General features: G+C 55.6%; 1 protein-coding gene across 1 annotated transcript in view; it reads left to right on the forward strand.

Annotated features, from left to right (window-relative positions):
• RPS6KA2 (ribosomal protein S6 kinase A2) overlaps positions 1-15,119 on the forward strand; it is a 153,550-nt gene that overhangs the window by 80,512 nt on the left and 57,919 nt on the right. Inside the window, 2 exon segments of the mRNA XM_039257159.1 lie at positions 12,105-12,185; positions 12,833-12,912. Coding sequence (XP_039113090.1) covers positions 12,105-12,185; positions 12,833-12,912 — 161 coding nt within the window.

A 15,119-nucleotide genomic window follows, 5' to 3' on the forward strand; every position in this document is an offset into this window, starting at 1 on the left:
AGGGGACGTTGTTAGAAACATACTCCCAGGCTGCCCCCCCTCCCCCGCCCAGACCTCCTGAATCACAGTCCCTCAAGGGCACAGCCTGGAACGTGACTTCCTAAACAAGTCGTCTCAGGAACTCTGATTTGGGTTCTCTGATCGCAGCATTCTGTCTTATTGCAGACATTTGCGTGTTTTGTTCAACGGTTTTAGTAACCCCGTAATTTAAGCCGTCCTCCTAATACTGAATGTTTTTTCTGGTAGCTGTAATCCTATTTCTAAAACGGTCAATGGAACCTGGCCAAATAGTTCAAGATTCTCATAATGATGTAATTTAAAAGATGGTTCTTTAAAAGATGTATAGCAAGCAAAGACGAAACGCTGAAAATGTATGGGAAACAGAGCTCGCTTTGGCGAGGTCAGGATCACCGAAAAATGGGTGTCTACAAATAAGGAGCTCCTCTCACCTGCTCAGAAGGCTAGACGCAGAGTCACCTGTGACCTGACCGCCCCTTTCCTGTGCTGTAACCAAGAGAAAGAGAAGATGTGTGTAAACACCAGCACCTGCGTGAGTGTTCCTGGCGCATTAGCTAATTCACGAGACCTAATAACGTTTGGGAAAAAGCCCAAAGCGCCCATCAACTAACACGTACACAAGTGCGATACACCCACACAGTGGCATTGATTTGGCAACAGAGAGAAGCGAAGCCTGACGTCTGCCCCAACGTGGACGGCCCTGCAGACCTTACGCCAAGTGAGAGAAGCCAGCCGCAAAGTTGCCTGTATTGTGCGATTCTGTGTATGTGAGAACGTCTGGTAGGCGGTGCCCCCTCAGGGACAGAAAGCCAACCAGTAGCTGCCAGGGGCCGAGGGGAGAAAGGGGGTGACTGTTATTGGGTGTGGGTGTGTTTCGGGCTGATGGAAAAGTTTTCAGATTGACTGGTGACGGGTGCATAACTCGGAGTATTCCAAAAATGATTGACTTGTACACTTGGAATGAGCGAATTGAATGGTATATAGATTATAGCTCCATAAAGCTGTCATTTTCAAAATGAACTGCTGAATAACAGGGCCGTTTGCTAAAACCATTCTTTCATCCTCAAAGCATTGAGGCGGACTCTCTGCAGCACCGAGCAGCCCGGATCTACAGCCTAGACGAGGAGCCGCTGTGGCTCCTCCTTAGCCGCAGACTGTTCCCGGTGGTCGCACAGCCGTCCTTCTCCCCATCGGCAGAGTCTGTGTTAACCTCCCCAGCACTGACCTTAAATGGTGCCTTTTCCTTAACTCGTGACTGTTCCTGCTTCTCAAGTACGACCTCACTGTCTCTTGCCCTAAGAAGAGAAGGGGACGAAGTAGGAGTGACATTGGCCCCGCCATCAGGGATCCGCACTGTGCACCTGCTCTCGAAGAGCAAAGTCAAGTCAAGGAGCCCGAAGCTGCTCTCTGTTGAGCTGAGCCAGCTGCTGAGCCTGCACTCTGCCAGCATTAACCTTGACCTCCGAGCTCAGGCCAAGCACCCTGGCTCAGTGATTTCACCCTCCGCGGACGCATGTCTCCACACTTGTTCATGATCCAATCCAGTGTCCTTGAGAAAGGGCCCCCGACACAGTGTTACACGGACTAGACAGGATACAAAGCGGGTCCACAGAATGATCGAAGTATTGTTCAATGCCTGGACATCTCCATCGACACAGGTAGCTGCGTGTACAAGCAAGTAGGACACCTTGTCCCGCTGCTAGGAAACACGCCAGAATGAACACGGTTACAGGATTATTGGTACCTTATATGGTCTATATTTCAAGTGTTCAACAAAAATGAAACACGTGTGACTTTTGTCATGTAAAGTCATTTGCAAAATATTCCAGAGTGACGTGGCTGATCACATAAAATCATTTTTACACGGTGAGAACAAGCCGTATCAGCATAAAAAGGTAGACAAATTTCCCGTGTCATTTGCTCCTTTAAAACCTGCCTTTCGAACCACACATTATTTGACATCCTTTACTGCTTCAGCTTTCCATAACCGTCCATCACTACAGAATAGATTTTTTTTTCCAGAAATGCAATTGGGATTTATTTCCTCAAGACAAAATGGAAAGATTAAAAAGCAGTGTTTCACGTGAGGTGGACTGAGCGTGTGCGGGAAGGAGGCCGGGCGTCTCCAGGCCCCGCTGGCCAGGCTTCGCCTCGGCAGGAAACCTGAGCCCTGCGAGCCTCCCTGCCTCCTCGCTCGCGGCAGAGGATTGTTTAAATTTGCTCCGTCACAGACTCCACCTTCGTGTTGGGCCCCGTGTGCAGGCTGATTAGTAATTCTGCAGAATGTGCCGGAGGGGCCAGGAATGCACTGCGACTGTGACGCTCCCCTTGCTCGCCTCCGGCACCTGAGGAAGGTACAGACAGCCCCCCAGAGGCAGAAAGGCAGGGAATTTGAACACCGAAAGCACCGGGAGAAGGGAAGCATGGAAAGGGGGCAGGGGGCTTGCAGAGATCACTGTAAAAGCACAGATTGCTTCTCCAGACCGTGGATGACTGTCACGCGTGTGCAGGAGAGAACTCGTCGGTCCAATCCCAAACAACCTGCCACAAGGACAATAGTCTCTGACAGCTCTAGCTTATCTTTAAATGACTGAGGCGTTGCCGGGCGCCTGCACCCCTTTCTTTAACGAGGTGGCACATCACGTGTAAGGAAACGTCAACCATTCCGCAGGAGGGTGTAGAGGCTGGCAGCCCCCCCAGCCACCCACCCATCTTCGTCTTCCAGCACATTCCCCACCCACCCCCCCGCCCTCTGCCTCACGGGCGTGCAGGGCAGGGGCCCCTGGGGTGCTGCTGGCCTCCTGGTTGCTTAAGGACCCTTTGCAAATGTTGGGCTTCTTTCGTAACTGTGTAGTCATTACTCAATTATTCACTGAGTTGTTACAGTAACGGTTTTATACAACATTTCCACACGTCATGAACCTAAAGGCTGATGCCTTGGGAACTGGGCTCAGATGCCTGTAAACATAGTCCCACATACGAGACGGCCTGGCCCCCGTGCCCTTGCCGAGCGAGTCTGCACTCAGGGCCCCGTCCCCTTGCAGAGCGAGTCTGCGTGCAGGGCCTGTCACCCACGTTAGTAACAGGGCTCCCCCAGCTTGGCTAGGACTGGAATTGCCTGCGGGACTTTCACAGGAGGCTGCTGCCAGGGGCCGCCCCGAGGCTCTGAGTCGGGGGGTCAGGGTGGGGGTAGATATGAGAACACATCACACCCCCAGGTGAGAGGACCCCGATACAGTGGGGGGGGGGGCATAGACCTGGGCCCTGGGGCTCGTCTTGCTTGACCTCTGTTGGCTGCGTCACCTTGGGGCGCCTCTCCCGCCCTCTGTTCTCCTACTTAAAATGGGGTGATGTCAGCAAGAGCGCCTGCCTCGTGGTGCCGTTGACATGAGCACTAAACCCACAAGCCCCGCGCCAGCCTCTTCAGCCCTTGCCTCCGTGAGAACTGGAGAGGTGAGGACCGTCCGTCTGGTGGTGGGGGGTGTGTCCCTGAGTTGGGGGGGGAGGCTGGACGCTCACTGCCATAGGCTGAGAGAGGAGGCTGTCTTCCGGCAGCCGCCACCACGTTCGTAGCCAGGAGGGGCGGGTCCCCGCGGAGAGGCCCAGATGCACCGCAGCCCGGGGCCCCGAGTGGCGCTCTGTCCTTGACCCGGGCCGTCCTCCACTGCGCAGGGGGCTGCCTGCATGACAGGTGTCTTTGTGGTCAGGTTCCGGATAGGACATCCGCTGTTTTCACACCTGGTTAATTTTTCAACCATCTTCCCTGCAAGTCAGCTTTCTAAGCCCGGAGGCGGGACACAGCCCCTGCTCGGAAGGAAATACGTCCTCACTCTGTCCCATTGATTCTAAGGGGAAAATACATCATTCTGGCAAAATCCCTTTGTTCGGCAGGTTCTGTAAGTCCAGGTGGTCGTGGTTATTTCCCACGTGTCTGTTGGGGCCGTGGGTGGGTGCCCGTGGCCGTGGGCCTGGCCGCCTTCTGAGCTTGCCGGACAGCCCGGTGGGCCCACTTCTGCTAATCCTCGGCCCTCTCTTTAAGCAGTAGAGCCCTGGCTGCATCGCTCAGAACATCGGCAGGTGGCTGGGGAGCGCGGCGGGTGCAGAGGCCGGGATGGAAACGCCCGCGGTTCGCTCGTACACATTAGGCGTTTGAACCAGCCTGACTCCGCCCCAGCGCTTCACCTCAGAATGCTCTCCTCGCCACCGTCGTGTTCATTTCCTTTTCTCTTACACTGGCCTGTGTCTCCTTTAAAACGCTGACTTGCTGGGGCGCCCGGTGGTTCAGTTGCTTAAACGTCTGACTCTTGATTTCTGCTTGGGTCATGATCTCACAGCTCATGAGTTCAGGCTCCACTTTGGGCTCTGTGCTGACAGTGTGGATCCTGTTTGGCATTCTCTCCCTCTCCCTCTCCCTCTCTCTCCCTCTCCGTCCCTCCCCTCCTCGTGCTCTCTCTCTCTCTCTCTCAAAATAAACATTAAAAAATGTAAAACCATTGGGCGCCTGGGTGGCTCAGTCAGCTGAGTGTCCAACGTCAGCTCAGGCCATGATCTCATGATTCATGAGTTGGAGCCCCGTGTCGGGCTCACTGCTGTCCGCATAGAACCCGCTTTGGATCCTCTGTCCACCCCCCCACCCCCACTGTACTTACATTGTCTCACTAATAAATAAAATTAAAAATATTTTTAAACATTGACTTGCTCAGATACTGAGCTTCAATTAATGCCTTAGTTTGAACAGATTTATTTCCAGGCAAAATCATTAATGTCATTTGGTTCACATTTGGATGATTGCAAATTCCAGGGGGGGGAGGGGGGAGAATGAAGCAAATCACAAGCACATGTTCCAGGTGCCCCACTCATACCCTTACCCTCATCTACAAACGGGGACACAGGCACAGAGCAGTGAGGCCACTCCCCACCGTCCCACGGTTTGGAGGCTGTGGACTCAGAAGCCTGTGCCCCTCCCGTGGTAACGGGCACTGGGGATGCCGCCCGTCCCACTAGTTGTCCTTAGGGCATTCACTGTTCACGGGTTATTTCTCAGTACATGATCTGTGACAAAAAGTAAAATGAAAAAGACTCGCCCTGACGCCTCCCCGACTGTCTTTCTCCAGCCTCCTGGCGTGCCCTGGACCTCAGGTAAACAGCACCTGTAGGCAGCAGGCACCCGGGTTCGTTATCTACAGATGAACACCCGGAGGGGTCCCTTATCTGTAGATATGTAAAGGGTAGGAAATACGTTCCTGTCCCCTCTCGTCATCTTTAATGCCTGTGCAGTGTAAATGCGGGAGAGAAACAGGCTGAAGATTCAACCACGGAAAGATTCTCTGGTCAAGAAATTAGTTAAGTAACCATGTCACTCTCTTTAAATAATCCGGTAAATAAAGGGTTAGAATCCAAAATCTATAAAGAACTTACAAACTTAACACCTGAAAAACAAATAATCCAGTGAAGAAATGGGCAGAAGACATGAACAGACACTTCTCCAAAGAGGACATCCAGATGGCCAACAGACACATGAAACGATGCTCAGCATCCCTCCTCATCAGGGAAATACAAATCAAAGCCACACTGAGATACCACCTCACGCCAATCAGAGTGGCGAAAATGAGCAAATCAGAGAACGCGAGATGCTGGCGAGGATGTGGAGAAACGGACACCCTCCTACCCTGTTGGTGGGAATGTAAACTGGTACAGCCCCTCTGGAAAACAGTGTGGAGTTTCCTCAAAAAATTAACACTAGAACTCCCCTATGACCCAGCAATAGCACTGCTAGGAATTTACCCAAGGGACACAGGAGTGCTGATGCATAGGGGCACATGGACCCCAATGTTCACAGCAGCACTCTCCACAAAACATGGAAAGAGCCTAAGTGTCCATCAACAGATGAATGGATCAAGAAGATGTGGTTTATCTATACCATGGAACACTACATGGCAATGAGAAAGAATGAAATCTGGCCTGTGTAGCAACATGGATGGACCTTGAGGGTGTTATTCTGAGTGAGATCAGTCAGTCAGAGAAGGACAGATACCATATGTTTTCACTCATTTGTGAACTTGAGAAACTTAACAGAAGAGCACGGAGGAAGGGAAGGGGAAAGAACAATAGTTTTAAACAGAAAAGAAGGAAGGAAAACAAGAGACTCTTAAATACTGAGAACCAACTGAGGGTTGATGGGGGAGGGGAGGGAAAGGGGAAATGGGGGATGGGCACTGAGGAGGGTACTTGAGGGGATGAGCACTGGGTGTTGTATGTAAGTGATGAACCACTGGAATCTACCCCCGAAACCAAGAGCACACCGTACACACCGTATGTCAGCCCACTTGACAGTAAATTATATTTAAATAAATAAATAAATAACCCAGCATGGAGAAACAGATGAGCCTTGGGGGTCAGGCCGTGTATGGTAGTCAATGTGGTTACCATTTTTAATTACTATTTGTGGGGTTTTTTTCTTTTCTTTTTTCTCTGGACAAAAGAAAGGCACAAAAGTTGCCACGTTTACCAACACAGCATCTCACGAGGCCACGTTTTGCCATGAATTCGACCCTCGAAGGCTAAAAGGTCTTGTGTGGGGACGGAGTCTTCGCTGCACCCAGGAGCCTGCTCGGGGCCTGATTTCAGGCCCAGTGGGCTTCTGTGGGCTGCGGTCACTGCTCTGGACCCAGCCGGAGCCCCCCGCCCCCGGTGTGTGGACTCAAGTGGGCCTTTCCACCTGGTTCTCAGGCTATGCTGGCCGTTTCTAGAGAGTTCCAGGGACTTGTAGGAGGGCGGGGATGCTGGCACTCGGGCAGCCTCGTGGCTCAAAGCCTCCCTGCTCCACGACGCCACGCCTTAGGCTGGCCGGCAGAAACGGGCCCGGGCCCTGCGTCTGGGTTTCGCACTCAGAGGACTGTGGGCCTTGAGATTTTCCGTTGCTCCTGAGAGGGGCCTTAGCCAGCGTGTGTCTCCTAAAACCAGAACAGGCCAGGCGGTTGCGTTGCTGGGCCTGGTGTCCAGCAGGGCCGCCCCCCCACGTGCTTCCCCCCCTTCCTGGCAAGGCAATCCCGCTCTTCACCAGAGGGCGAAGCAATGGGCGCCTCGACTTTACTCTCTTGTGGGGGCCGCCAGGGGCCATGGTGGTTGGAGGACACATAAAGGTCACAGCTGGCCCCGGGGGAGCAGAGCCAGTCGGGAAAACCACATCACCCTCATCCTCGTTACAGGGCAAATACAGGGTCGGTCTGAGACATGCACAAAAAAATCTTAATTTATCCCCAACTGTCTACAGTTTATGAATGAATCTCAAAATAGCTTAGAACATTTTTTTCTTTTTACATCCATCGTACCCCCCCCCCCCCCATTCCAGTCTCACCTGTCAGAGAGCAGAGAATAAACGTCCGGGGCGGGGGTAGGGTGGCGTTTTCCACATCCGTCCCACGTTCTGTGACTCCCTGACGGTGGGCTCCTCCCGGGTCCCGCGTGCCGTCTCCGGCCCAAGGGCCCTGCTCTGTGCAGCGGCCGCCCGTCCACCCTGACACCTCAGCCACGCGGGTCCCCGGACACGGTCGGGCCTGCGAAGGACCCGCCCACACCTGGGGGCCACATCCCCAGCCGACCTGAGCGCCCTGACGGCCGCCCGGGGCACCGGGTCTCTGAGGCCCCGGCCTCTCTCTCTGCCTCACAGGACGTCTCTGTGTCGCGTCGGCCTTTCGTTCTCACCGTCTGGTGGCCGGCGGGGTCGCCTCCGCCCCGCCTTCCTAGCCGAGCCTCCATCGCTTGTGCCACAGATTCCCGCCGGACAGCAGTGGGCGGTCCTCCTTGTCGTCATTTCTGTCGATTGATTTTCTTTTTAATGTTTATTTTTGAGAGTAAGAGCAAGAGCGTGAGTGGGGGAGGGGCAGAGAGAGAGGGAGACACAGAATCCAAAGCAGCTCCAGGCTCCGAGCTGTCAGCACAGAGGCCGATGTGGGGCTCGAACCCACGAACCGTGAGATCGTGACCTGAGCCGAAGTCGGACGCTTAACCGACTGAGCCACCCAGGCGCCCCTGGATTGATTTTTTAAACACTTTTTAATAGATCTGGGATTACTTTTGTGTAAATGAAGGGAGGAAATATCTGTGTCGATTTCTGCTGTAACTTAACAGCCCCTTGGAAATCTGCCCGTGAGGTCTTTTTCCCTTGTTGCGCCAGCACTACCTTCACTGCAAACACCCCGGGGCAGTGCCAGGCATGTGAGTCCCAGCTACTGGGTTCTCAGATGCCCTTGACCGAGGTTCGCAGGGGGGTCGCTGGGGGCTGTGGGGACACGGTGTCCCCTTTCTTTGGCTGCTATGAGTCTCCAGACCTCATCACAGGGCGGGGCGTGGGGGGGACAGAGGATGGAACGGGGACTTTCCCCAGAAGGGGCCCCGCCTTGGGGGCAAAGGCTGCCTCCCACAGGCCCTTCCCAGGCTGGCCTGCTCTGCGGAGACGAGGACCCCTCCCCGATCCCCAGGAGGCCGGCGGGGGCATCGCGGGCTCGTCGCTGTGAGGAGGCAGCCCGGCCTGGGCCGCGGTGGCGCACTTGGGTCCACACAGCGGGCTGCCTACGAAGGCTTCTAACCACACTAGAAGGGACGGTCCCGGGGCCACGGCGTCACTCACATGGCACTGCAGCTGACGCCGGGCCGGATCGGGCGCCTGGAGCCCCCCCAGGGGCGTCCCTCCCCCCCCCCACCCGCCGGCCCCCGGGGGCTCCCAGACGCTAACTTGCTGGCGGCCGAGACGGCTCTGCACCGAGAAGACCGACAGACCCGACGGGGACTGGACAGGAGGCCGGAGCTCGGCGGAGAGAAATTCGAGGTCAGGGGGGTGCACTGTGCCCCCCGCACTCAGCTGTCCAGCTTCCAGGGCCAGGGAGGCCGGTCCGCCCCGGGTCACATTCGCCGGCCCTCACGAGGGGCGGGCTCTGCCGTCCGCGCCTGCACCGGCGTCCGCACGGTACCTCACAAACGGTGACCGGGAAGAACACGAGTTGCTGCGGGCACACGGGCCGGGGGGGGGGGGGGCCCGTCGGGCGGGGGGGGGCCCGCGGGGGCGCGGAGCACGTCGGGCCGGGGGGTGGGGGGGGCCGCGGGGGCGCGGAGCACGTCGGGCGGGGGGTGGCCCGCGGGGGCGCGGAGCACGTCGGGCCGCAGGCGCCGCTGGGACGTCCGCAGCCCCGCCCACGCCCCTCCGCTGACTCCAGGCCCTCGTGGGACGCCGCGTCCAGGGCGGTCGGAGGGGCCTGGCGTCGGCACAGGCGCAGAGAGCGGGGGAATGAGGAGGAAGGGCGGGGAAAGCCCGGGGCTCCGCAGTAGAGCCCCCCCCCCCCGCCGGGCACGGCACGGCGTGTGCCACCAGGGACTCACTGCCACATCCTTGTCCCCGTGACGAGCCCGCGACACGGTTCGGGTACCGCCCCTGGTGTGTGGAGAGGGCAAGCGGAGAGCAGCCCCCGCCCCCGAGACGGAGCCAGGACGGGCGGACGCGCGTCCCCAGTGGGCTGAGACAAGCGTGCTCCGGCCCCGAGGCGGAGGTGGGGTCCGGAGGCACAGCAGAAGGCCGTCCTGTGACCTGCCGCCTCGGCCCTCTCGTCTCTAATGCTGATAAGATAGACGTGACATCGTGACATCGTGTTGAGCATTTGACCCATTTGCAAGTGGCATTAAATCCATTCACAGGGGTGGGGGCGCCTGGGGGGCTCAGTCGTTAAGCGTCGGATTTCGGCTCGGGTCATGACCTCACACTTCATGGGTTCGAGCCCCGCGTCGGGCTCTGTGCTGACAGCTCGGAGCCTGGAGCTGCTTCAGATTCTGTGTCTCCCTCTCTCTGCCCCGCTCCCTCCTACTCCTCCCTCCCCCCCAAAAAATAAATAAACATTAAAAAATCCACTCACAGTGTTATATAACCGTCACACTATCTATACCAGGACTTTGTGGTCCTCCTGAACGGCAGCTCTGTCCCTGTCCCCCCCCCCCCCCCCCGCTCCTTTTCGTCTCCAGGAATTTGACTGCTGTAAGGACCTCGTATGAATAGAATCACACGCTATTCGTTTTTTCGGGTCTGGCTAGTCTCACCAGGCTACTGTTTCCAGGGTCCGTCCCTGCTAGCGCACGTGTCCGATTGTGTTACCGTCTAAGGAGGGGCGGCGCTTGCTGTCCGCGTAGACGCATGCAGTCTACCAGCCCTTCTGCGGACAGACGCCGGGCTCCCCGCTCTCGGCAGTGGGGAGTCGTGCTGCTGTGAACGTGGGCGCGCAGGTGTCGAGATCCTGCCTTCAGTTCTAGGGGACGTAGACCCAGGGCGGGCACTGCGTCGCAGGCGGTTGTGTGGGTAACGGTGAGGAACGGACAGTGTGTTTTCCACCGAGGCTGCACCGTTGTCCTTCACCCCCCACTTCTGCCCGAGGCTCGCGTCCTTGCTGCGTTCTCACCAGTGCTTGTTATCTTCTCTTTGTTGCTGTTTATCACGGCCATCCTTTGGGAAGTGCTTCTTACATAAAACTTTAAAAGTACACGTCACCAGGCCAAATTATGGTTGGATTAGATGCCCGGTCCCGTAGCAATACCTCTACTCGTCACGCTTAGGAATATTTAAGGACATCTTCTCCCTCCACTCACACGGGCCATACGAGGTCACTGCCCCCGGTGCGTCACTTTGCTTATGGGAACCTTGGGGTTATTCTTATTCTCAAGTGCTGATCTCTCTAGCTTGTTTATTTTTGCCTCAAAATGAATTCCATCTGTATTCCCAGATGGCTTCACTTTGGACAATGTCAACACCAGCAAAGAATAATATTGCAATTGGTTAAAACACACTAATTATTTTAGGAATCCCTAGTGCGTAATTATCCCCAAGGTCAGAGAGAAGCAGTCTTCCTCTTCGTTTCTAGTTCCATCCGAAACGAGATCGCTATTTTGTAACCCTAACTGACGCAAGCAGGAATCACATACATGTGCTAACACTCTTGGATGAAGGAGTCGTGGGAACCCACAGGCCACACCAAGTGTCATCCTGCAGCTCACTATGTGTGACACTGGTGACTTGCCACCTTCCTCACATTGTCAACTTGAGCATCACCTAGTGAGGGTAACGCAGCACACACACCTCATCTGCTGTGATTGGAGGCACCTGGCCTCACCCAGCAGAGATTACTCCCAGAACATTCAACCTCAATATTACAAAGTCTTCAGACCCTACTTCAGTTTACAAGAAATAAAGGAGTTAGAGCCACCTGTTAAGCAACAGAGATGCCCAGAATGTGGAACGGTCTGCAAAAGACTGGCCTGGCCTCACCAAAATGTCCACCAAACACAAGGGAAAAAAAGTGGGACCATTTTGTTCTAGAAGCAAGTAGGGTGAGGAATTACAACAGCCACACGTAATGAGCAAATGTTGACTGGGTCCCAGACTGGAAAAACCCACAGCTGCAAGCCACATGGCCGAGGGTGTTGCGTATGGATTGGATATTAGGTGACATTGTGACATGATTGCTAGTTTTCTTAGAGGTCACGGCTGTGTCAGCAGTAACGTAAGAGACTGTCCTTCCTCCTAGGAGATGCTGCACGAACACGCCCCGAGGGTCAAATGTCATGGGGCCCAAGGTTTGGCTAAAACGTGTGTACGTGTGAGGAGAGAGAGAAGGAAAGCAAATGTGCCAGAATGCAGACCGTTGTTGGCTGTGGGTGGATGATTTAAATTTTTTTTACATTTATTTACTTTTGAGAGACAGAGACAGAGCTCAAGTGGGGGAAGCGCAGAGAGAGAGGGAGACACAGAATCTGAAACAGGCTCCAGGCTCCGAGCTGTCGGCACAGAGCCTGACACGAGGCTTGAACTCACAAACTGTGAGATCATGACCTGAGCCGGAGTCAGACGCTTAACCGACTGAGCCACCCGGGCACCCGTGAAGGTGGACAATTTAAGGGTGATCATTATCCTACTATTCTGACTTCTGTGTATGCCTGAAAATTGTTGTAACCAAACACTGGGGGAAGTTATTTGTAGCTCACGTGTCATGGAACATGCTCTCTAGAACTCCATTCTTGTCTCTTGAAGGCCTTTGTTTTCTGTTTTGCAGTTCGTGACCGAGTCCGATCGAAGATGGAGAGAGACATTCTGGCAGAAGTGAATCACCCTTTCATTGTAAAGCTTCATTAAGGTAAATAGAGTAAAACATAACCTATTTTGAGAGGCCTTAACTTACCCCAAATCCAGGGAAAATGAAACTGCGCACTGGGTCAGAAGGAACCCCCTGCCCACCCTGTCCCGGGCCTGGCCTGCATGCCGTGGGGCTGCCTTCTCCCTGTGGCCCCTGATCTCTTTCATGGTCTTCATGAACAGAAGAGCCGGATGCCCCTTTCTAACTGGAGCGGAAGTGAGGGGGCTCTACTTTGCTACTAAATTATCATCGCTGATACCGTGGGAAAAAACGTCTCTTGGCAGAGAATCTGTGACATATTTTTGTGTTGTTGTAGAATGAAACGCTGTATGACCCAACAGTTTCTTTCACCAGAATGGCATCACCCTCCATATTTTAAGCGAATGCTAGGTTTCAGGCACCTTAAAGATAGGAGCTCGTGGTACCCTCAAAACTTCCTTTCAAGGGCAAGGAGGGAGCGAAGGAGAGGAGAGACAAAAGAGGTGACCCTCTGGGCTCTTCATAAAAGTGAGGGGCACAGATAGACACATTCCCACCACCCTTTTCCCGGGCTCTGCCCCAAACCCTTCCCGGCCCCAGCCCTGCTTCTGGAAGGTCCCGGCATGTTCCGTGTGCGTCTGGGATGCCAACCCTCCCTCCTTCCACAGCCTTTCAGACAGAAGGAAAGCTCTACCTGATACTGGACTTCCTGCGAGGAGGTGACCTCTTCAGCCGACTCTCGAAAGAGGTGCGTGGGGCAAGGAGGGGAGCGCGCTCGCGGGAGGGCTGGGGCGTGCTGTGCGTGTGACTGTGTGTGTGCTGTGAGTGTGAGAGTGTGTGTGTGCTGTGTGTGTGACAGTGTGTGTATGCTGTGAGAGAGAGTGTATATGTGCATACTGTGTGTGACTCTGTGCTGTAAGTGTGAGAGTGTGTGTGGTGTGCGTGTGACAGTGAGACTGAGCATCAGTGCGTATGAGGGTGTATATGAGTGTGTGTATGTGTGCATGCTGTGCATGTGACAGTGTGTGTGAGTGTGTGTTGTGTCTGAGAGAGTATGTATGTGTGTGTGAGAATGTGAGCATCAGGGTGTGTCAGGGTATGTGTGGTGTGTGCACATGAGTGTGTGGGAGTGTCAACATGTATGCTGTGTGTGGTGTGTGTGTGAATGGGGAGCGTGCCTGCTGTGTATGTGAATGTGTGTTTGCTATGGGGTCGTATGTTGTGTGTGCATGTGTGTGGAGGGGTGTGCATGTGGGGGTATGCATGTGTGTGTGCGCGCGTGTGTGGATGGGTGTGTGTGCATGTGTTGGGTGAGGGCAGGAGTGTGTATGTGTGTGTGTGCATGTGTGAATGTGGTGTGAGTGGGGTAGTGTCAGCGTGCCTTCTGTGTGTGAGTGTGTGTGTTTGCTGTGGGGTCATATGGTGTGGGTGCATGTGTGTGAGTGTGTGCATGTGTGTGTGTGAGTGTGCACACGCTTGTGTGAACCAAGCAGCACACGGGGTGTGGGCGGCAGTCTTCCGGCCTCCGACGCCTCGCGAGCAGCCCCGAGGAGCCCCGTGAGGAGCATATGCGCCCAGAGGCTGTAGGGACAGCGAGAAGGACTGTTCCCCGGGGTCTCACGTCCGGTCGTGGGTGACACTGCGCCCATGCTGCCCGCCCACCCTGCAGGGTCCAGGCCTGCACACACGTGCTCGCCATGACCGCCAGCCACTTCCCATCCCTGAGGCACAGTCTTGACCTCACAGTCCCGACATGAGAACTTTCCAGAATGTCACCCCACACAACGCGAGAGCTCCCTGGCCCCTACGTGGTGTGGAGAGCTCCGTGCTTCGCGGTGTGAGAGGACCACATTCTACCCCAGGCGACAGAGCACGGGCTTCTGTCCTAGTGCCCGTCGTCAGTCATCCATCACACAGAACCCAGGAGACAAAGGCACAGGCGTCCCCACGGCCTCTTACCCACATGGCAGCGCTTACCTGGCTGTGACCATGGGCTCAGAGCGCCTTCCCCTCCTCCCCCTCCGCTCCTTTCCCGGGAGACCTTTCCCTCCTGCACGGCGTCCAATGTGGATAGTAGGGCCCGGGGGGGCAGGGCCCCTGCGCCGCTGTCCCCCTCCATCACAGGGGTCCCTCACACAGTGCACAAGCGACACATTGGGCTCCTGGAGGTATCGAGTGAAAGCCCAGGGCTGGAGGAATGAGATCCAGGTTCGGCGAAGAGCTTTCTGGAGCGGGTGTCCGGCCCCTGCTCGTGCGCACGGGCTTCCGAAGACGCAGCGGCAGCGGCATCGCCAGTGCCTCACCCGATGAGTGTGGCCTCCCCTCGCCCTCACCTCTGGGGAGTCAGGCCTTTGGGTTGGGTTTTGCCCAGCGTCCGCCATGACACGCTCTGTCCTTGGGCTTCTGGACCGAAAGGCGAAAATAATCAGCAAACAGCCCCATGTGACCTCACAGGGGACGTGCGTCTATTCAGAGTAAAGGCAAAGCTGCCAAGGGTAAACCTGCACACCAGGTTCACCAGCTTCTCGGGAACAGTAGGGAAGCACCGTCTTTCCGCTCCCTCTGTGACGAGGCCAGTGCGCAGCGCGCCAACGCGTCGGTCACTGTGCTGGCTTCCGTCGAGGACGCGCATCCACGGGGTGTGTCACTTCTCTGCAGTTACCGTTTGTCCTTGGTACTTGGGGGCCGTCCTGGGATGTGCCTAGGAACTGCACATGCAGGGAAACAGGGCTGCACTCTGAGCACGGAACGCACGCAGCCCAGGCTCATTCTAGAGAGAGAAAAATTCCGATCACGGAGCCCAGGGGCTAGCAGACCTTGACTGGAAGTGAGCCCGCGGGTTACTAGCCAGTGTGGAACAGAAACAGGCAGGAAAGGCAGCCGTCGAGCATGGAGATAGGACAGGAGGCTCCAGAGGCCAGAAGGGCAATGAGGATGGATGCCCCAGACGTCACC

This window comes from Hyaena hyaena, unplaced genomic scaffold (genome assembly GCF_003009895.1).
Source record: "Hyaena hyaena isolate Hyena2069 unplaced genomic scaffold, ASM300989v1 scaffold_603, whole genome shotgun sequence".
NCBI lineage: Eukaryota > Metazoa > Chordata > Mammalia > Carnivora > Hyaenidae > Hyaena > Hyaena hyaena.